Genomic DNA, 22,406 nt, shown 5'->3' on the forward strand with positions numbered 1-22,406 from the left:
GGGATGTCCCACTGCAAGGCAGTTAAGTTCCTAAAACTGTAACCCAAGCCCATTTACATCTCATTCTCTCTGTTATATCAATTGACTCCTTCTCCATCCTTCATTATGCTACAGCAAGCATCTTTCTTGCTCTAAAACCTCTTATTTCACATGCGCTTCCTCTTAAAAGATAATTCAGAAAGAACAACTGACACCTTCACACTGCAAGACAACCATTTAGACCCATTGCTGAAATCTAATATTTGATAAAATGGAAAGATAGTAGAAAAAGATAGGAATGAACACAGGGTGAATTTAAAAAGGTTTACTTTTTTAAGTTTGACAGTGACATTTTCTTCACACTGGATTTCACTGAACTTTCCAGGAAATCCTTGCATTTCTTCTGTTTAAGAATTGGATTGTTTCTGTTGCATTGTGAGGGAAAAGCATAAGTGTTATTCTTGTTACTCCTGGAGACTTGGGAAAATTTATAAGCACATAAATGAGGTAAAACAGAGATTTTAGATAAAACAATTCTATAATGACTATACAAACTTTTTGTATTTTATGCATATTGAGCAACTATTACTACATTGAACTGTGATGTTATATAGTACAGCTTCCAAGAACCATTCCATCAAATTGTATCACTCCTTCAGTATACTCATTTACTGCAGCTGTTCTGTGTTAGACTCAAGTTCATTATCTTGACATAATATTAGAAGGTTTTGACTGCCATCAAATTGTCTTGAACAGCTGTTATTTTTCTAAGCACTATATTGTAAATTTACAGGTAACATTCAGTTACTATGTCTTGCACTTGATTTTAAACTAGGACATGCCTGCAGAACACATTTCCAATGTTCTTTAGAAAGAATTGTGGTTTACTCACCTCTTACATAAAACATAGTGCTTATTGGTTCTTTTTATTTTAGGTGTACACACTTCATTCTTTAGCAGCTTCACTTTCTGCATCCATTTATCAAGCACTGTGTGACAGCCACAGCTACAGGTAAAAAGGAAAGTTTTCTTACAGTCTTACATTTGCAGTATACTTTGTGTATCCTAAACAGAAAGTCTTCCTGCATGTGTTTAAAGAAGGGATTAAATGTTTGTGGATGGGTAAAGATACTTGCACAGTTTACACACTGCTAGCTTTGATGTGCCTGATCAGCTTTACACAGATAAAATAACACCAACCATTCAGGTTTTTTCCAATAAACAGTAGGAAATCTGATGTCACTCTCACTGGGGACACTCTCAACATTCTCATCAGAAAAATGTCTTTGTATTTAGCAGTCAAACAGAAGCGAATCAGTTCACTGGGATGGTTTATCAAGGACTGCTCTTGAGTGACCGACGCAGACTGAGGACAGAGAGTATTGAAGAACATGCGACTCCGAACTCAGCTCCTGCTCAGTGGCCTGGTGAGACAAAAATAAGGTTACTTTAAGCACCACTACACCAGCTCCACGTTTCAAAATTATTTTACTGTCCTGTAATATGAAATGATGGGTAATCAGTGATGAAAAAGTGTTTCTGATTTAGTTCTCAAATTAATAACAGCCTTTAACTTTTTCACATAGCAAAACAAATAAAAATAAACTTTCTAGATGGCAAACATGTTGCTTGAAGAAGAGATTGCAATTTTTAGGATAAACTCAATGATAATTTGTCATCCTAACATGTTTTCCTCCAGTCTGCCTAACCCACTAGCAAATCTGTCTCTATTAGTACTGTCTTAAGTGTATGCTGTACTTGGTATAGCTATCAAACAGCTGCTTCCAGTATACAAGCATCAATTTAGTTTATTGAGGCCAACTGTGGGAAACAGTGCAGGAGTTTCACAGGCATGCTGAACTGCCCTTGGTATATGCAGAGGAGTACAGTGCAAAAGTCCCAGACCCAAGAAGGTTTTTTGGTTTTGATCTTTATGATTTTAAGTAAACAATGGTATGTTTTGTCCGAATAAAAGCACCATGTAGGTATTAGTTTATGTTTACCATAAAATGTAGAGGTGAAACGTTTCCTTTTTTCCAGTTGTCCTCCTACTGAATAACACAGAATTTTTCCTCTTTTCTCTTTGCAGGTGTGAGTTCACTTATCAATCTCTTAAGCTCAGCTCAGGATGAAGATCAACCAAAGTTAAACATCCTACTTTGTGAAGCTGTTGTAGCTGTTTACCTGAGTCTCCTCATACATGCCCTGGCCACCAATTCCTGCAATGAGCTATTCCGACTGGCTGCTCACCCTCTGAACAGCAGGATGTGGGCTGCTGTTTTTGGGGGGGGAGTGAAACTTCTTGTAAAACCTCGGAGGCAGTCAGAAAATATTCCAGGTACATTGTTCTCCCAAGGCCATACTAATGATTTTCATTTTATGCCTTTTAGTAGCATAGTAGGAGAAATTTCTGCCCTTTTAGAGACAAAAATCAAGCAAGCAGAATTTAAGACTCTACTGGCAAGAAAACTGTTATATTAACTAAAAAGCAGGAACAAATATTAGCTTTGTAATGACACTCAGCACGTTTTGAATTTGCCATAAAAACTGTACAGTTATTATATTATTAATTTTATTATTAGATTGAGTTATAACACTTCTTGGGACTTTCAGCCATTATTTTTAGTTAAAAAACAGATGATACAAATCGGTGTTAATACCTATAGGATATGTATGTGAGATGAGTGCTACAGTTTAATGCCTGCAGTAACAGTATTTCTGAAGTCAGTTCCTATTGCAAGGTAGGATTTCACCTAGCACAAGAAGAGAGAAAAGAAATATCAACTTCATCTGTCAGAAACACAGTTCATGCAAATGTATGTTCCAACTAAACCCAGGATTTTTACAAAGACAGATGAGGAAGTCTTAAAATACTGCATGAGGAAAAGCCAAAGATAAGATTTGAATTCAGGCTCTGAAGACAAAGGCAAATACAACCATTTGTCATAGACTTCACACTGCAACAATACTGAAAATCACGTCACACAGAATTTCAGATCAACAATAGGCTTGAAACTTATGCAAAAATTAGACATTCTATATCCAAAATGTGAAACAAAACAGTAATAAGGCATTGCACCATTTTAAGTATGCACAGCAGGTATTCGTCCTTCATGGAATAACTTAAACTCCATTAGGGCAGTTATTTTCACAAGATGTTAATATGAATAACTTATGTCAGTCATGTGTTCATTTGAGTTGTATTCTGTTTTCCTTTAACCTCCAAGCTGCTACAGCTTCTGATGTTTCAGAGGATGGTAATGAAGGTTTGTAAAGACTTGCAGTGTAGATGAGTGTTGGTAGTGGCTTTTTTTGGGAAAAAAAAAAAAGTTTTAAATTATCTAGCTCCCTTGTAATAAAGTAAGTGTGATCTTCAATGTTGCCTGGCCAATAACACTTTGAAAAACAAATTGCACATTAATATTTTGATCACTATTAAGGCATTTTAAATTATAACACTTGAAAATAGACTTCAGTTGTCAAAAAGCCTGTCTCTCTATTCAAATTTGCTTTGCTATCTTAAGATTTCCTTAGATTATATCTTAACAACTACTGCTAATTGCACAGCTTACTGTTGAGTGATAATTTATATATCTCTTTATTTCTCAGCAAAATTTCTGAGTTTCTTAATCTTTTCTTGAGAAATTTTGCAGATAAAAGATTTTTACTTAAAAGCTACATCTCCTGAGAATTTAACCCAGTATATAAAGGTAAAATAAAATGTGTTTCTTATACTATATCCAATGTCTAAATGCCACTGTTACTGAATTTATTGTAAGCAAACCCTTCATTGATTACACTTACTTTATTTAGACTGGTACTGGTTCTGAACCAGTAGAATTTAGTACCAGTAACAATCGTATTAGTTGCTTCAGTTCTAAAATACAGCCATTTTAAAGATGGAATATTAATATCAGCTTTTTTAATTACCTGAATTTAGCACCTCCTCTTCCCTCAGAAGAAATGGATAAACATCGCCGTCGGTTTAACATGAGAATGCTGGTACCAGGAAGGCCAGTAAAAGATAGCAATGTTCCTCCACCTGTACCTGCAGAGAGACCTTCTTACAAAGAAAAGTTTATTCCTCCAGAACTCAGCATGTGGGACTATTTTATGGCAAAGGTAATTTAAAACAGAAAGTGCAAGTTACAGTTCATAAAAGCATATTTCTTCTGTTCGGTTTTCAAGCACAAAAATAATGTGAAAATTTTGAGTGGTGTGAAATAGTAAGGTGCAGAATATTATCCTCATAATAAGAGATAAAGAGGCTACAAGTCTTTTACTTCACTTTCAAAACATGTCTCTTGTCAATAATAGAGATTAACACTTTTCCCCTTGCTACTTGTTTACATTTTAGGGAAATTTATTTATAAGTTAAATTGCTGTTACTTAAACTCTATGACAGTGATACCTAAAGTAAGAGTTGAATTTTAAGAGAATTTTAAGAGATTTTTAAGAGATTTAAGAGTTGCTTTTATATCCAACTTTTACTTGCATTGCAGCCATTTCTCCCTTTATCGGACAGTGGTGTTATATACGATTCTGATGAAAGCATTCACAGCGATGAGGAAGAAGATGATGCTTTCCTCTCTGATGTGCAGATCCAGGAACACACAGATGCCAATTCTTACAGGTTAGCAGAAGTTGTCACTGTTTTAGAATAAAAATACGAGTCTTCTGCACCATCCAGCGTAAATCAAATAATTTCAGTACTGTGGATACACTTAGCTGTGGCAATGGGATTACAGAAGTGATAACAGTAACAGTTCCCCATTTATTTGCCAAAAAAAAGGGATTAGGAAGTCAATGCTGGGTGGTTTGCAGGTTTTTTTGGGAGGGGAAAATGTATAAGAAATCCCCATCTTCAATTTTAACACCCGAAGAACATAAGATACCACAATTCCAGCTCTAGAATAATGTTTTAGACAACTGATTCAAGGATGTAGATTTTGAATGAGGTGCAGATTAAATAGAGCATTTCTACACGGCTTTTCCAACCTGTGTATTTGGTTGAAGAAGCAAAATATTCTGCAGATAACTCTTAATGTTGTTTTAACACACCTAAATCTATTGTTTTCATACAGTTGGGCTCTTCTGCATCTGACAATGGTAAAATTAGTTCTGCACAACATCAAGAACTTCTTTCCCATTGCTGGTCTGGAATTCACAGGTACACTAAATCTTGCTTTGCATTTTATTTTTCTGTATACAAGGCTTTCTCTCAGGCTTTGCTTGTTAATTTTAAAATTAAAATAATTAAATACATTATTTTTACAATTGCCAACATGTACATTTCCTTTCAAGAGCTGGGTTTTTTTTTTTGGATGGTTATATTATTCTGAGGTTTTTAGACACACTGAAACTTAGATTATTTTTTTTCACTAAGCCTTACCTTAGTAATATTTCTGTTTAGATCTGCCTGTAACATCACCATTGGGCATTGCTGTAATAAAAAATTTGGAACACTGGGAACAGATTCTTCAAGACAGAATGGACCAGTTTGAAGGCCCACCACCAAACTACATCAATACTTACCCCAGTGACCTTGGTGGAGGTGCAGGACCAGCTATTCTCCGCAACAAAGCAATGATTGAACCTGAAAACACACCATTCAAGTAAGTACAAACACACAACTCTTGGATCACAGAAATTCTAAAGAGTATTTCCTCATAATGTCATACAGCCAAGTGAAGGTTAGCTAGATGTTAGTTCCAGCCAGTGTTTTACAGAAACCACTTTCCCACACCCTTTTGTTCATTGTTATGCAGCTGTCTGTCTGCTGCAGCAGCCTTTACTTTGCTGCACCTTTCACAGCTGCAAAAAGAAATGAAAAGGAGGAAAGAGCAGAAGTTGGAGGACTACAAACCAAGGGCCACAGCTGCTGCTGAGAAGATCCTATTCAACTTGTTTTACTCTTCCTCCTGCAGTAGTTGCCTCCCATCCTATCTCAGCAACAAAAGAGTTATGTGATACATGCAGATGTCAGAGGGAGGAGAGAAAGTTGTACTATGGCCCTTTTAAAGCTAATCCTCCTGTGTTTTGACCAGTGTCATGCTTGTAGGTATCTTTAAATGCAGATAGTGAATTGTGTTTTCAACTCAAAAATAGCTTGCTTTTCTCAATATATAAAAATACAACTGAGTCAACAGTAAAAAACAACTCATCAGTGTTTCCTGGCAGCCCAAAGGATCAACCATGTCCTGGGATGCATCAGGCAAGACACTGCCAGCTGGTTGAGGGAGGGGTTTGTCCTGCTCTGTGCTGGTCTGGCCTCACCTTGAATATTGTGTGCAGTGTTGAGTGCCACGATATAAGAAAGATTTAAGCTATTAGAGAGTGTTGAAAGGAGAGCTATGAAGATGGTGAAGGGTCTAGAGGGGAAGCCATAGGAGGAGCAGCTGAGGTCATTCGGCTTGTGCTGCCTCATCACCATAAACAACAAGTTCCCTGTGGGGGGAAGTGGAGGGGCAGGCACTGATCTCTTGTCTCTGGCAGCCAGTGACAGGACCTGAAGGAATGACCTGAAGTTGTCAGGGGAGGTTCAGGTAGATACTAGAAAAAGGTTCTCCACCCAGAGGGTGGTTGGGCACTGGAACAGACTCTCCAGGGCAGTGGTCACAGCACCAAGCCAGACAGAGCTCAAGAAGTGTTTGGACAATGTTCTCAGGCACATGGTGTGATTCTTGGTGCTGTCCTGTGCCAGCAGTTGGGCTTTGATGATCCCTGTGAGTCCCTTCCAACTCAGTCTGTGCTTCTTTCCTTCTGTTTTATCCAGATCAAAGGATTACTCAGCTCTCCCAGCAAAAAGGTTGTGGCATTTTCTTGTGAAGCAAGAACTTCTCCAGGAGACTTTCATAAGATACATATTCACAAAGAAAAGAAAGCAGAGTGAGGTAAACAAAGGATGTAACTTTTCTTTAAAAGAAACTCAATTATAACTGTTCCTCAGTCTCCTCAGTATTTATTTTTATTTTGCCTTCCATTTTTCATTGACATTCCAGTTTCCTTTCTTTCATTTAACAGTGTTTGATTATTTAATTTATTTTTTTTCAAAATCAACATGACTGTCATGTTGTTGATTGGAGTATCAACTGAACCCAATATTTTGAGACAGGACATATCTTACCTTACCTTTATGCATTTGAATACTGTCCTAATTAAACAGAACATTTGTGATAATGGTAATAAGCGAAGAAATTTGAACATTCATGTAATACTTTTTTAGTGTGTCATACTGAAAAAGAAATTTAAATGCGCTGTTCATTTGTGTATATGTATATATGCATGAGTAATATATACATATGAAAGTAATATTATATAGTAATATATAATATGGGGCTTTACAAATTGTACTGGTTACAACTGTTATAAGTTCTAACTGAAAATTTAAACCAACACATAAATATCATGGGAAATGAGTATAGGATTTAATATCTTTAAGAATTCCTGTAAGTATGGAGTTTGTGTGTGTATTGCTCCTCCATTTATTTACTATATCATACATTTTGTGTTCATCTAGGAGGCATTACATTTTAAGTGAGTTTGTTTAGATTCCTGTCTTAGTTTCTGTGCCTTTTATAAAAAGCTAAAAATACATTTGTCATCATTTACTGACAGAGTGGCCTTTAAAATCTAGTTTGGAATGTTTCATTCTTTTTTTATATTTGTTTGTGCATGTGTTTTGTGTTTGTGACTGTGTGATGTTATGTAGTCTGTAGAAGATCGTGTGGAGCAGGTCAAACAAAACTGCGTAGCAGAAGATCACAAAAACAAGGTAGTATCCCTTCTCCCAAACCTCTAGCACACTCTTTAAAAGTTCTGTGGAACTGGCTTTTCTTTCTCTAATGTGACTAACAGAAGCTGTATGTTCTGTGTAGTCTGTGTGGCAGGCTTTTAATCAGTGAACTAACTTCGGATGTCCTGATAATTGGGATGAGTGAACACCTTGTAAACAGTGTTGCACACACAACTTCGTGTTTCTTACACTCAAATATAACTTTTGGCTTCTAGAACACCAAAGAGTATGAGAAGTCTAAAGTTTAGCTTCCGAAACAATGCTGAGGCCACTGAACTTTTCTTGCATGAATTTTGTCTAGATTTTTGCACTCTGAATGTACTGCCACAAAAATGGATTTTTCATGCTAATTGAAGTTTTTTATAAATGTTTTGTAGGTTGAAGCAGATCTTGGCTACCCTGGAGGAAAAGCAAAAATCATTCACAAAGAATCAGATATGATAATGGCATTTGCAGTTAATAAGGTAAGCCTCAAATACTACAAGAAGTGTAATAAAAAGATCTTAATTAGAGTTAGTATTAATTTTGTATTTCTGCTGCATAGGCAAACAGCAATGAAATTGTTTTGGCATCAACACATGATGTTCAAGAACTTGATATTTCAGCTCTACTGGCTGCTCAGTCATTTATATGGATTGGGGAAGAATATGACAGAGAGTCTAAAAGGTAGGATTGTTTGTGGTTATATTTCGAGTATTGTACTGTGAGGCTGCATATTAATACCTGTGTAAGCACAAGTGGGGCATACAAAAATACTTAATCTTCTTCAGTAAGTTTCAGATTGCTTTACAAATGAATGAGGGAAGAAAAGAGAATAATTATTGTCTATAGGCATATCTGCAATGCACAGTGAATAAAATCCCATGGTGCATAAGCTAATAAATGAAGTGCTACCTTAGAAACACCTCAGCTCCATTGCATCTTTGCAGTGTGGAGGTTAGTTGTGGTAGTTGATGCTAGCTGTGTAATGCAATGGCCTGGATTATTGTCTCCCCCACTACTGTCCTCAGAGGTGTGAGTGCACCAACTACTCCTCTGTACCCCACTCCCTTGCACACTGCACACACAGGTCAGGAGTAGTCCAACAATATTTTTCTCAAGAAAACTTATATTCTTCTATTAGGATCGTCTCTTGAGGTTAAACATCAATGGCTTTAGAGCATGTAGAAAGAATTTGACTAAATGAGGGAATTACCAATTTATAGTCTCATTATAATCACTTCCTCTACTCACTGCCATTAGGCTCTTACAAATAAGCAAAGAGCATTAAGAGCAGAGAAACATTTGTTTAAAGCAAAAACCTGCTGTTCTTTTACAGTTCTGATGATGTTGACTTCCGTGGCTCTACTACAACACTAACTCAGTCAACTGCACCATCCTTTGGAGTGAGTCAGATACAACCATCTCCCTCTATGCCATGGTTAGGCACTGGTCAAACTAGCACTGGAGCTGGTGTGGTGGGTACCTCTGTTATATATAAACAAAACTGCAGAGTGTGTTTGTGTCTTTTTTTCAAAATCATTTTAATTTTTCTTTGTTTTATACGAAGCTTATTAAAAGAAACCTGAATAATGTCAAGAGAATGGCTTCACATCCAGTCCATCAGTACTGTAAGTGATCACACTTTCTACTGTGGAATAGTTCATTTTCTGTAAAGTACTATTAAAGCATTAATGAACATCTTTTAATTTCAGATCTTACAGGAGCACAAGATGGTAGTGTCCGAATGTTTGAATGGACAAGACCACAGCAGCTGGTGTGCTTCCGGCAGGCTGGGAATGCCAGGGTCACAAGAATGTATTTCAATTCCCAGGGCAATAAGGTAAGGACAGCATTTAGGATTTATGGGTTTTTTAATTCATAAGAAACCATTTGCTTGTGCTGTGACCTCTAAAACAGTTTTAGCTGGTGACACGTGGAACTGTTAGAATGTACCAGAATGATGGTGTAAGTAGTATCAGGTCATTCATTTCAGCTGCATGTGAGAGCTTTGTAATAAACACTGATCCTTATTCTTCCTTCTGTCAGCTTCACACTGCTACCCCATATCCTATTTGCTGCATTTTCACACTTTTTATTCTCCCTCTTCTGAAATCTTAGTTCCCATGTGGTGACCTTTTTAAATTAAACATTTAAAACAACTATTGAGCTTCCTTATTTTATAGAAGCACATCATAGATTCAGTCATAGAATCATAGAGTTGTTGGGGTTGGGAAAGACCTCTAAGATTGTCAAGTCCAGCTGTCAGCCAGTCTGGACACAGGTCTTCAAGAAGTACCTCACACTTTACATTCTGGCCAAGATAAAGTTTTGACCTAGAAGATATAGCTAATACAACCTATAAGTTGAAAAATATAAATATAACTCCACTACAGTGAAGAGCAGAAAGTACCCAAGAGCCATATGCTTTGTCCAGAAGTGACTCTTGAAGTATATGAGATGCAGAAAACAGAGTGGACAAAAAAAAAAATCGGGAGGAACACTCACCTCTTCAGTTTTTCAGGTTGCCCATTCTGTTATTTTAGCCTTGTCTGCATTTTTACTGATAAAATATTTAACCTCATTATAGTTAAAAGCCATAAAAAGTGAATTGAAGGAGTGTCATTTAAACTTATTTTTCAAATGTGTTTTGATTATATTTTGAGATACTGCAATCTTACCATCACATGGGAATCAGCCTTAAGTCAGAAATTAAGGTGTACTAGTTTTCACCACGCTTCACATGAAGGTTGCTCAGGCAGGACTCATGACACCTAACTAAAAGGGGAAAATATAAAAAAATAGTTCTAAATATTTCTAAAAATATTTTGTTAAATACTTACAGAATATGCTGCATAGAACATACAGTAATAATTATTATGCATTTTGGTTAATAAATGTAATCAGTCATTTTGCAATTCACGATAGAGTACAGTCCTTCCATAACTGTTCTTATCCTGCTTTTATGACATGCTGCCATGCATCTTACTTTTTCAAGCATTTTCAAGTAGAGTCATGGAGTAATTATGCCTCTATTAGCTTTAGCATGTAACCATTAGGATTTGAAAGATGAGCTTCCACACCAGAAAAGCCTCCATTTCCAGAAGAGATTTGGGTATGCAGGAGAGAATCAATGATTAATCATTAAACAATTAGCACTGAACTCACATGGCTTCTAAACGGCTTTTTTGTCTCTGACCACCCCTGTTGTTGATACTCGGTTTGCAGGTGAAGGTTTGGAGGGTTTTTTCCTGCAGTCAGCAGTTACTATCATGCAGTAAGCATCCAGTAAAACCAGTGTATTATGCTAATAAATGCAGTTTGCTCCTTGCAGTGTGGTGTTGCTGATGGGGAAGGTTTTCTAAGTATTTGGCAAGTAAACCAGACCACCTCAAATCCTAAGCCCTATCTGGTAAGTAAACAGAATTACTTTGTTTCTGTTATAGAGGAAAGTGAAGCTTTTGAGACTTCAGACAGGCCAAGAGCATATGAGTTTACTGAGACATTTTTGATTTTGCTACTTGTTAGTTGGCATAACTTTGTCAGAACAACTGTTGAGTTCCAGTGGCACATCCTTGTAAATCTTTCACAATAACCATAAGCTGCAGTGTAATTACAAATACTACTACAACATTTCCCTTGATAAAATTAAAAATCAGAGCTGCAGGTAGACTTTACAACCCCAAAACTTGGTAAAAATACACTGTTCAATTCTTTTCACTGCTTCTTAACAGAACATGAAGACTAAGCTTAATTTAAAATTCACACTGTTGTCATGCTTTATATTGTGGATTTCATTTAAAACTCAGGCTGTTGTCATGCTTTATATTGTGGATTTGTATAGGTCACTTATTTTAGTATCTTTTTATTTTATACTGGATTTTTAATCCTTTGTTCCATTCTTTGAAGTTTCTGTCAGGTTTTAAGCTTTGTTTAACTGAGTGCTTGTGTTTTGCTATCACTGACATCAGACTGATAATAGTAACTTTTGATGCAAACAACAACTGGTAAGATTGTATCTTTTTTGTTTTCTTTCTTAACAGAGTTGGCAGTGCCACAGCAAAACCACAAGTGACTTTGCATTTATAACCTCTTCAAGTCTAGTTGCTACATCAGGACAGTCCAATGATAACAGGTGTGTTGAAAGAAACAATGAGGAATTTCACCAAAATTACCATTTCATCTCCATTAACTTGCTAGTTCTTGGGCATTGATGTGTGACTAACATTTTAAGGCTCAGTGTTCTAAGCTTTGTTACAGCCTCAACTTGCTAGGTGATTTCTTTGAACATCATTCCTTCAGTTCTTGTTTCTCAAAATTAGTTTTTGTGAGGAGTGGTCAATAGTTAACCATTTTTTTCAAGTTGTATTCCAAATGCAACTATTTTGATATGCTGCTGTTGCTGGTGGGAGAAATGTATTCAGCAAAGCAGGACAATTGTTCTTCTCTGAAAAGAACAAGTTCTATAATTTCTTGGTACAGCCTAGGATTAGTACACATCTTAAAGGTAAAAAACATCATTCTCCTATGAAGCATAAAAGAGCATAGAAAAGAATTAAAGCTCTTAGTTCTTTGCAAATATTCTCCAATGACTGCAGAGTGTCAAAGCTCCTTGCTCAGTTCTACCTTCTGGACTCTAACATAAAATGTGAACACTTTGAGTTGTGTCACCCCATGAATCACTTAGCAACAGGCCATAATGACTTTGGTTTTCCTCCCCTTAGAAACGTGTGCCTCTGGGACACTTTGGTTTCATCTGGTAATAGTCTTATACATGGTAAGTACAGCAGTGAAAATTAAACCCCTGCTACTTAGTAAGGAAATATTGTATGTGTATGCATTTGGGGACTCCTTAGTAAAGAAATATTGTATGTGTATGCATTTGGGGCAGGAGGAAAATCTTTTACTGGGGAACAGGTCTAAGTATGTGTTGCACAATAATTTATGCACCAGAACTGGGACTATATATACTCTAGCATGATGTTAATCTGCTCTGTGTAGAAAACTACAAAGAAAGAAGGTCTTAGAATCATAGGCTGGTTTGGGTTGGAAGGAATCTTAAAGACCATCTCCTTCCATCCCCTTCCCTAGGCAGGGGCACCTTCCCCTAGCCCAGGGTGGAGTTGCTCAGAGCCCCATCCAGCCTGTCCTTGAATACCTTCAGGGATGGGGAGTCCACACAATCATACACAAAGCAGGTTTTGTGACAGTATTAATAAAGTCTAAAATATTTGAATCCAGTCCTGAAAACAAAAATTAGCAGCAGACTAATTAAGGCTGCATTATCAAACTCATATGCTTTCACTTAAACTGGCACTTAATATATCCAGTACTCTGGAAAACATATACAGAAGACAACTGTAGGTAGAAGTAGAAGCAACTCCTTCTGTCTGCTATCATCTTTGAGCACTTGAACTGGATTCTTAAAGATATGTGTGTCTATTTAACCAGATTCAAGAATTTAATCTTATTTAATGAACTAATGCACAATTCTGTCATGTTGCACTCTGAAATTCAAGTACATAGAAATCCAAATATAATATCCTGGGCTTTTGAAAGAGCAAATTCAACCACCATAAATGTCTGCAAACAACTGCAGTACTTGAATAAGCAATAGGGGCATTCTGAGATTCACATTTTAAAAGTAGCAGATTGCACAGAAGTTCAGTCTCATTTGAAAGAGACTGAGTTAGGGATTCTATGAAAAACAGGGTAGGAAATTAGAATATAATACCTATAAGGTAATTTATATTTAAATTTTTTTTAGTTCAGCTATACTTCTTTTAAGTCAGGAATTTAACTGAACTTCATATGGTGAATTTTATATTTTCTCAAATTTTAAATTCAGCTATGTGCCTGTATTCTGAAATAAATTAGACTGCATATCGTGTTTTCTTGTGCATTAGATCTAGACAGCTCTTAGGAGAGCAGAAAGCTGTCAGCTGGTAAGACATTATCCATATGAAGGAATGTATCTGTAAAGTTGGAAAATATTCAGATAACAATTTATAGAAGAAATACACTCCAAGATTGAAAGCTACTTACATTTTGGCATCTGTTACATTCTGACATGCTTCTTCTTCAGCCTTCACTTGTCATGACCACGGTGCCACAGTACTTCAGTATGCACCCAAGCATCAACTGCTGATTTCTGGAGGTAGGAAGGGATATATCTGCATCTTTGACATCAGGCAGAGGCAAATCCTTTTTACCTTCCAAGCACATGAGTCAGCTGTTAAGGCCCTTGCACTGGATCCTTCGGAGGACTATTTTGTTACAGGCTCAGCAGAAGGTAACATGAAGGTAAGGGATCACAGCAGAGTATTTAGCTGGAGTAGTGCATTGTCATATGTTGATCAGCATGTTGTAAATAGCCAGATGAATGCAGTTAAAAAAAACAAAAACAAACACAAAAAACCCCAAACATACACTTGATACACAGGATGCTTGCCTTATGTTTATAATGTAAACTTAAATATATTAAAAGCCTTCTAAGGCAAGTAGGTTTTATCCTCCACTAAAAATAATTAGTCTTTTTTAAGCTGTGAGACTGAATTTTAAGTGGATAAAGCAAAGTGAATGGTTCTGAAATCTAAATCTTGTTTTTCTTTCTTAAAAACGTTCTGGTTTTGCCCATGGACATCTCTCCCTGTAAAACAGGGGGCGCTCAGCAACTTCAACAGGGTGTGAAATTCCTGGAACACCAAGTTCTGTTTTCTCTCTTGATGCTGTAGCCCCAGACAGCTACTGAGATGTCATCATAGTAACAAAGAAACACCAACAACAGAACAAACCAGAAATACAGTTCCTGTTTTAAAGGCCTTTTTTCCTGAATACTAAAGGAAGGAAATACAAGAATAGGGTAAAGAGAAGGAGAATACAGTTTCTTTCCTTTTAGTTGGACTGCAGGTGCTTTTTTTGCTGCCACACACATTGTGGCCTGGTCTGGAGGGCTCCTGCTACTTCAGGGCACCACAGACAGCTGTGCTTCCTACCTCTCTGCATGCCTATTAATTGTGCAGCTTACTTTCTGCAACATTCCTTAGTAGGAAAGCATTTCCAGCTGCAGGAAAGCTAACAATAGTCATCTTGGATGAAAAGGCAACCTGTCTATTTTTTCCTGGGGGGAAAGCCAAGAGGAACACTCTGATCAGGGAACACAGAGCAGCTTCACCCTGCTGAGCAAGCAGCTGGCCCACAGCAAGGTTAGCCTTACACTGTGTCAGGAGCCTCTCCAGACTCTTGGATTTGGAGTAATTGTTGCTACTAGTCTAGAAGAAATACCCTTTACCTTTTTGAATATGATTTAGAACAGCCAGGAATCTGAAACATTAGGGAAAAAATACAAATCCTTTAATTTTCATCTCCTTTTGTTATCCTTTTGCTACAGGTGTGGCGACTGACTGGCTACAACTTAATTCATTCATTTAAGAACGAACATGCTAAGCAGTCCCTTTTCAGGAATATTGGTGCTGGTGTCACCCAGATTGAAACTGTGCAAGGCAATCGTATCTTCTCCTGTGGAGCAGATGGCACACTGAAAATGAGGGTTCTTCCCAATGCTTTCAATGTACCTTCAGGCATTTTTGACATTCTGTAGCATTACGTGAGCTAATCCTGGTTTTATATAATGTCCCTTTAAGTATCTAAAAACAGTAATGTGCACTGTGGGAAGGAAGCATTGTGCTTCCTTTCAAAGCAGTTACTGCAGCATTAAGTATTATGGGGGAAAAGATAATTTTAGAAAAACAAACCCAACTGTTTTACAACAGGTATATTTTGAGTATGCCCATGAGGATCACTGGGGTGGAAATGCATGTACTGTATTGTAAAAGCAAAGAATTCAACCTAGCACCATCAGTCACAGGGGGTTATTGCTCAGCAACCCACGAGCTGCATTTAGTGAGTGTGTTGTAAAGATTCTGACAGGTGTCAGTCACTTAACAAAGCACTGTGGCTCTACAAGTCAGTAAGCATTTCTGATGATGTGATTCTAATTACTTTTATCCAGTTTTTCCCACTAATTGAAGCATGTGTACAACTTCTCATTGTAAAATAGTTTAGTTTTAATTAAGGGTACTCAGTGTATTTGATTTTCGCAAGAAAAGTGTAATGGATGCAAATGCCGTGGAACATGTGCAATCAGGAACGTACTGTGAGAGATGTATCCTTTTATGCTGAGATTTTTTTCCCAGTTAGTATTATTGCACAGTTGATACTGTAACTTGCACATCGACACATTTTTAAACGCGATGGGTTTTAATTTGCACACTGTTTTCCTTTCTTTCTGAGAGCTATGTTTTCTATTGGACACCTGCCTTTACTTTAGGAATGTATTGTAAGCACTAAATGTTTGTAGTGAAGACATCCATCATTCTAGTCAGCTTTTAGTTTTGAAATTCATTTGTCCAGAAAATACTTCGTTAAATGAAGCTGTTAAGAGAATACCAATGGAACATATAATGCCACATTTCAGATGAATGTCAGGCTTTATGTGGCCAGCTAGTAAATAGTGGATAAAACTGGTAATTAAATTATTACCAGAGTATATTGTATAAACTATGCAGAGTTCAATATTGTTTGCTTGTAATATAACTAGCTACTGTTGTCAGATGTATTTTTCTGTTGTAAACAAAAAACATGTTCTTCAGTGACTGGAACGGATGTCTGCGTATTTAAATGTTATCAAACTGTCTTATTCCTCCAATGAGAATTTTGATGTCTGTGCTGTATTGTAAGATATACTAGAATAAAAAGCACCTTTCTCCAAAGGTGATTTTAAATTGCAGCCTATGAAGTATGAGAAGTATGAAGAGAAAGAAGAGTAAATGTCATTGTTTAGTTTTCCCTTTGTAAGTTAAATAAATTACTTTTATTTCATGGAACAGCCCATTCCAGAACTCTTCCTTATATTTTAACAGATTTAACTAAATCTCCAGTGGATTGACTGGACATTACCTGAGCTAGCTTTAACTTGACCTCAGACTGTTCTGAGCGACAAAGGATTAGCTGTTTGCATTTTATTTTCATCTGTTCTAGAAAAGCATAAAGCTAACAGAATTTAGTTCTGCGGCTGCAAGAAGCAAGGCTGGTTCTGTCACTGAGAAAAAAGGTAGAATTTCCTGGCCTCCTTTCTCTAGGGTGTTGATCAAGTGCTTCAACAATCACATGCAGAAATTTAACATGCTTTAAGTTAGACACGTTAGCCAGAAACTGTCACATCTGACTTGAACTGTTTGCCCAGCTACAGTGCTGACTTTTGAGGGGGGGGTTAGCCAAAAAGTTTACTTCATTAGTACCACAATTCCATTTTTAAAACACCACCGCAAACAAACATGAAAAAACTACCAACCAAAAAAAAACCTCACACCCCACAAAAGTCTAAAGCAGCTCACAGAACTGTAGCTCTGGAATGTGAAGTGTCACTCTTTACACAGGTATTGGTAGAATTGTTAGTCTGTGAGGTTTAGTTCAAAGTTAGAATTATGACATTTTGTTTCCCTCTGCATCTCTCCTTAGCATGCAAGGCCTTGGTGAAAACAGCAGGTATGCTGAGAAGAGGCCCAACCAACCATCACTTTATCACACACTGAAGCTTAGCTGCGGCAGAGTTATTTTTCCAGCATATTTGGTAGACAAGGTTCTGCAGGCACAGACAATCCCAAATTCATTAATCCCCTTGACAGTGCCTAGATGTCACACAGGTATTAAAGAGCTCAGTGCAGCTCAGGATTTAAGTGACACTTGGCTTCTAAATATTTGGATGAGCTCCATGAACTTTAGCAATATGCACAGGCAGCTTAGAAATTCAGGTCGGGGTTTTCTGAGGGCATAATTCTCAGTATAGATACACAACATTAGAGATTATGTTCCAGTGTTAAATTTAGAAATCTGAAATGCCAGAACAAAATCAAGAAGTTCTTATTATTTCTCACCATTTTGTTTTAGAAATATGCCTTAGTATAATTAAAATTTAGAAGCACTTATAGTGGTACAGTTTACATGTCAGTGAGGAGCAAGGAAGAGTCTGCAGCAACACAAGAAACTCAAACACTGTTAAAAATGAAATTTTAATCAAAAATGTTACATCTCTTCAATTTTACACCTTGTTAATTTTCTTCCAACTCTCCATTTACAAAACACAATTTCATGTGTATTCAATATTGAGTATCATTATTCCCATTTTCCTTGTCCTTCGGCTGGATTTTGCTTTGGATTATTAACAGCTGATTGGACTTGTCAAATTTGAAGCTTTCTGCTTTTATTTCTATTTAAACAACTATTTCTATCCTCATTATTTTTAACAGCTGTAAACCTTTGTCCAGGAAAAATGTTCACAGAGAATCCCTGGAAAGTATTAAGTGAAAGTGACAAAGGTATTTGTACACACAAGTTCATTATTTAAGTATTTATACAAGACCATAGTCACTGACTAGAAAGTGATTGCAGAGAAGATGATTGCAACTGAAAGTTATAAATAGTCTCTGCTGAGCACATGGCCATAGAATAATCAATGTACATTAGATACAATTATGGGCTGAATAACAGGGGTAAAACAAAAGCAAGTATTTGCTAACTGTGCCAGCTGCAATACTGAACAGCTATTTTTTAAAAAGATGAGGATGGTCTATGTAATTGAAGTATGTTTATACAAAGGCACTTGATCTTCCTTTTATACACACAAACCACCACCAGTGAACAGAAAACTATACCAAGAGACCACCACAGGTATGTCATATGGCTTTAAATAGATTCTTGAGTCAAACATTGCTCCTATACATGGCATGTTAAAATACATTCATCTGCCAAATGTACAGGATATACCATTAAGCTCCCATTCTCCCATGTGTACAAATTCTTATCTCGTAGACTGTAGGAAAGCATAGCAAGAACAGACTGTGAAGAACGTAACTCAAACCTTACATCAATATGCTGTCCCTTCAGTAAATCAAAAGCAAAACTTACTGTCATGTCCTTAGTGTCAGTAACATACATAATGCCACATGCTATGAATGCGTTACCAGCCTTGGCCTTTGGGTATGTAGTGTTGATGTGCCGAATGACTGAAAATGTTTCTTCATCAACATGTGCTACCATTATATTTTCATCAGTGCTTGAGGCATATATAATCCAAAGACCCTTCTCATCCACTGCTATGTTGAAATACGTCTTCGAGTTAGAGAAGAGGTAGTTACGACCATGATGTAAGGCGTTTTCGATCAGCAGTGTGCCCAGTGATGCTTTATCCAGCCCAAATCTGAAATGAGATGCAATAAGTACACTGCGTGAAAAAGTCATTTCCATACACACTGGTTGGTTGAATCAATTCTGAGTGAGTTATTACTGATAGAAGTGTTGTTGAAAATACTTCACTTCAAGGACCGTTCTGATGTTTTTTAAGATTAAGTGCTCAAAGAACCTTCCAAAACACTAGGAGAAAATTCCAAAGTATTAGCAATCTGAAAGGTGTACAAGAGCATGGACTTGCTTTGGTAGGTTTCATTTTATTTAGTCTATGAGCTTTATCATCACTAGGATGAAAGAAGCAACTAAAAGGAATGGGTATGAAAAAATTGGATACCAGGTGAAGGCCCAAACTTGTGAAATGGAATCTGTACAGAAGTTTTCTTTTGACTAGGTGAGAACTAAAGGGAGAAAATGTGATTGACCAAACCAGCTTGAATTCTGGGCAGGTTCACCTAGTCTTAGAGTTCTTCTGAACATTTCAGATAATGCAGTGATTTGCTCAAGTAAACATCAAAGGAATAAAAATTCTACTTTTGCAGAGCCAAAATTCTGACCTCATGCTGGCCTCAACGGGACAGCCTGAATGCTTCACCTCTGATGTATAAAATTGTTTTTATTCCTTGAAATTCCTTAATAGGATGATAATCTGAGGGCAGCAGCAGTGAGCAGCTAAATTGTGTTCCTCTACCAGTTTAAGAGGGTAATCAGCTACTATCAAGACACATCTGCAGTTAGCATTTAATCATGGAATAGCACTGTGCTTTAGCAGAGGCACAGAGGGCATACTTTATCCTCTTAAGTAGTGCCTTCTGGAAAGCACCTTTCAGTGTCTGACTTCTGTCTAACTGTATAGCTCCATTCTTCAAATAAAAGAAGGAAAAACATTACTTAATACAGGAATCTGCTACACTTACAAGTTTTCTGAAAAGACAGGCTTAGTCCCAGGAGCATTTCAGATCCAGGAACTTACAATAGAAGGAGGAATTCTGGAAGAATAATTTTTCTGTTTAAGGTGTGTTGATAGCATGTACTGGATAAATCATCCTAAGAAAACTCAGGAATGACCAACTAGATCATTCCTCTCCACTTCTGTGAAACTCACATCTGCAGCAACTGCATATTTCAGCAGCATCTACATGCAATAAAAAAGGGCTTCAAGGCTGGAGAAGATTTGAGAAATGTGTGTGTTAACCCATTTAATCTTGTTAGTTGCTCCACATCTCTAAATAACCTCATGCAAGGACAGCCTTTAACAGGAATGGTTACTCAGAAATGCAGATTTTCTTCAGAATTTTTTGCTATAAAGAGCCAACAAGACAAAAAGCACCGCAAGATTCATTAGAAATATGCAAGATCTGCAACACACAACACAGTCTTTTTCCTGTGTTACATGAAAATCCTGAAAGAAGCAGAAAAGTGAGGTTTCATTCCTCAGGTTCTCTTGAGCTCCCCCAGTCTAGCCTAGAACTCTAAATGGTACAGAAATCCTTTAATTTTCTGACAAGAAACTCCTTTTAAACATTTTTTTAACATCTGCAAAATGAATCAACCAGTTCCTCACCTGTCCTTTCCATTAAATCAATACAAAAACTCCCAGAAGTTTTCTGAAGCCCAAAACCAAGGACTTAACTGTCACAGAATTCATAGTGCCTCGTTCAATCTGTGCTGAAGGTAAATAATCTCAGAGTGAATAACTGAACAGAAAGCCTATTTCTCAGCAGCTCCTTAGAGAGGTTTTGAAAATTCCACAAATAATTCGCATTCATCTGTACGTGAAGGCATTTCCCAACTAATAGTACCCAAGCAAAGGTGAGGAACCTCTGCCCTATCACTCTGTATTGCTTAGACAGTGATGGTCTTTTACAGACCACCAGAAAAAAAAGCCTGAAGATATTTAAAGTAGGTTGCCAAAATGTGAGGTTGTCTTTGGCAGAATAAATATTATAGAATCCACACAGCTTGCTCACATTCCTTGGCATCCACATGAATATAGGAAGGCAGCACACACCTGCTTGGGAATAGACATCAAAGTATAGTAATGTTCTTGGCTCAGACATCAGAGTCATGTAAAAACTTGAAAGCACACACAATCTTTCACTTGCCCTTGGACTGTCTGTCTTTGGCTCTTCCCACAAGGTGAGATTCTGGTTTTGATTTGTATTGTCTGTCCTCAGGAGAAACTGAAACAGAGATGTAATTCCCAGTTCCAGTTCAGGGAGATACATCAGGAAAGTTGTAAGAACTTCTTATTACGAGGAAATTAAACACTGGAGCCACTCCTCCACAATGGAATGTGCAATTCACCAGGTTGCCACGTCCTCAGCTGCTCCCTCAGTGCATTCCTGTGCAGCAGCATGAACTCAGGCTGCCAGCTGAGAGCAGGTGCTGCCTGAGAGCAAAGCACATCAGCACAGCAAGTGGCTCTGCAAAACCAAGTTCCACAAGTGTGCCACAGTCACATAACCCCTCACCTGTGCCTCCCAAACTGCAGCTGAACCAGTTCTTACTCAGATGAAGGTAGATGCACAGCCTACTTTTCTAAATCAAATAGTCTTCTGACACCAATTTCCTTAGTAACCTCTCATTTCTTTCTTGCAATTATGAACACAGCTAAGAATCCAAGTCGAAGAACACTCACAGCAATGTAATGTGCAATAGAAACCTGTTGGACCCTAGGATAGCCAAGAAGAAAGTCTAGTCATCACTGCACATGGCATCTTGTTCATCTTGAGGTGCAGTTGCCCCATCACATAGTAACAACAGAGCTGAAGCACTTAGACACAGAGCTGAATAATGTTTAAAGAACTGTCACAGCAGAGTAGTGGTCCTGGACTACCCTCCCAGTTTCTCTCCTCTCACAGCATCTGCACACATGGATAGAAGGCTGATGGCCCACATTCTAGTTACAGATTGGAAAGAAGGAGTTGCTCTGTTCTGGAAAAAGTACTGAACCATCCCTTCATTCTTCCTATTCTAGGCAGGACCAAAAGGAAAATGGTACAAGGAAAAGTCATCTGCTTTTCTGAGGTTCACCTCTGCCACTCTAACCCATTGCTCCTCCTACCACAACATCACTTGCCTTACTTACTTAATTGTTTGGACTTACTTCAGAATGACATTGGTTCCTCCCTTCTGGTAGTACAGATGATTGTTATGCACTGCATGACCACATCCGTAAAAGAATCCTGTGATGTTAATGATCCTGTAGCTGTCATTCAGCAAGGCATTGGAATTCTCATATTCTTTTATAGAGTTTCCTAAACACAGGGGAAAACATGGGGAAAAAAAGGATTATCATTTGGTTCATCTAATTTTGAAATCTCTATCCTAAAATTCAATCTCAGCTTGACATCAACAGACAGATAACAATTGTATTTGTGTTTTCTATAGTGATTCATCTTGCTGA

The 22,406-nt window shown here is 37.4% G+C and overlaps 2 protein-coding genes across 4 annotated transcripts in view; one reads left to right on the forward strand and one right to left on the reverse strand.

Moving 5' to 3' along the window:
* Nucleotides 1-15,898, forward strand: part of DMXL2 (Dmx-like 2) — a 39,673-nt gene extending 23,775 nt beyond the window's left edge. For 2 of the 3 annotated variants that reach the window (XM_009070654.1, XM_009070663.1), the window contains 18 exons: nt 915-991; nt 1,279-1,406; nt 2,069-2,317; nt 3,920-4,101; nt 4,482-4,612; nt 5,064-5,149; nt 5,393-5,594; nt 6,755-6,872; nt 8,152-8,238; nt 8,319-8,440; nt 9,093-9,231; nt 9,324-9,384; nt 9,469-9,596; nt 11,088-11,165; nt 11,797-11,888; nt 12,478-12,530; nt 13,839-14,056; nt 15,144-15,898. In XM_009070654.1, the coding sequence (XP_009068902.1) occupies nt 915-991; nt 1,279-1,406; nt 2,069-2,317; nt 3,920-4,101; nt 4,482-4,612; nt 5,064-5,149; nt 5,393-5,594; nt 6,755-6,872; nt 8,152-8,238; nt 8,319-8,440; nt 9,093-9,231; nt 9,324-9,384; nt 9,469-9,596; nt 11,088-11,165; nt 11,797-11,888; nt 12,478-12,530; nt 13,839-14,056; nt 15,144-15,353 (2,361 nt within the window). In that variant the 3' untranslated portion in view covers nt 15,354-15,898. Of the gene's footprint in view, nt 1-914; nt 992-1,275; nt 1,407-2,068; nt 2,318-3,919; nt 4,102-4,481; nt 4,613-5,063; nt 5,150-5,392; nt 5,595-6,754; nt 6,873-8,151; nt 8,239-8,318; nt 8,441-9,092; nt 9,232-9,323; nt 9,385-9,468; nt 9,597-11,087; nt 11,166-11,796; nt 11,889-12,477; nt 12,531-13,838; nt 14,057-15,143 lie in introns of all 3 variants that reach the window. The other variant, XM_009070647.1, reaches the window with a different exon arrangement.
* A 2,628-nt stretch (nt 15,899-18,526) lies between these two features.
* The window catches only part of GLDN (gliomedin), a 12,715-nt gene continuing 8,835 nt past the window's right edge, over nt 18,527-22,406 (reverse strand). The window contains exons 9-10 of the mRNA XM_009070674.1: nt 22,107-22,257; nt 18,527-19,010 (exon numbers count right to left, since the gene is read on the reverse strand). Coding sequence (XP_009068922.1) covers nt 18,527-19,010; nt 22,107-22,257 — 635 coding nt within the window. The remainder of the gene's footprint in view (nt 19,011-22,106; nt 22,258-22,406) is intronic.

This window comes from Acanthisitta chloris, unplaced genomic scaffold (assembly GCF_000695815.1).
Source record: "Acanthisitta chloris isolate BGI_N310 unplaced genomic scaffold, ASM69581v1 scaffold3970, whole genome shotgun sequence".
Lineage (NCBI taxonomy): Eukaryota > Metazoa > Chordata > Aves > Passeriformes > Acanthisittidae > Acanthisitta > Acanthisitta chloris.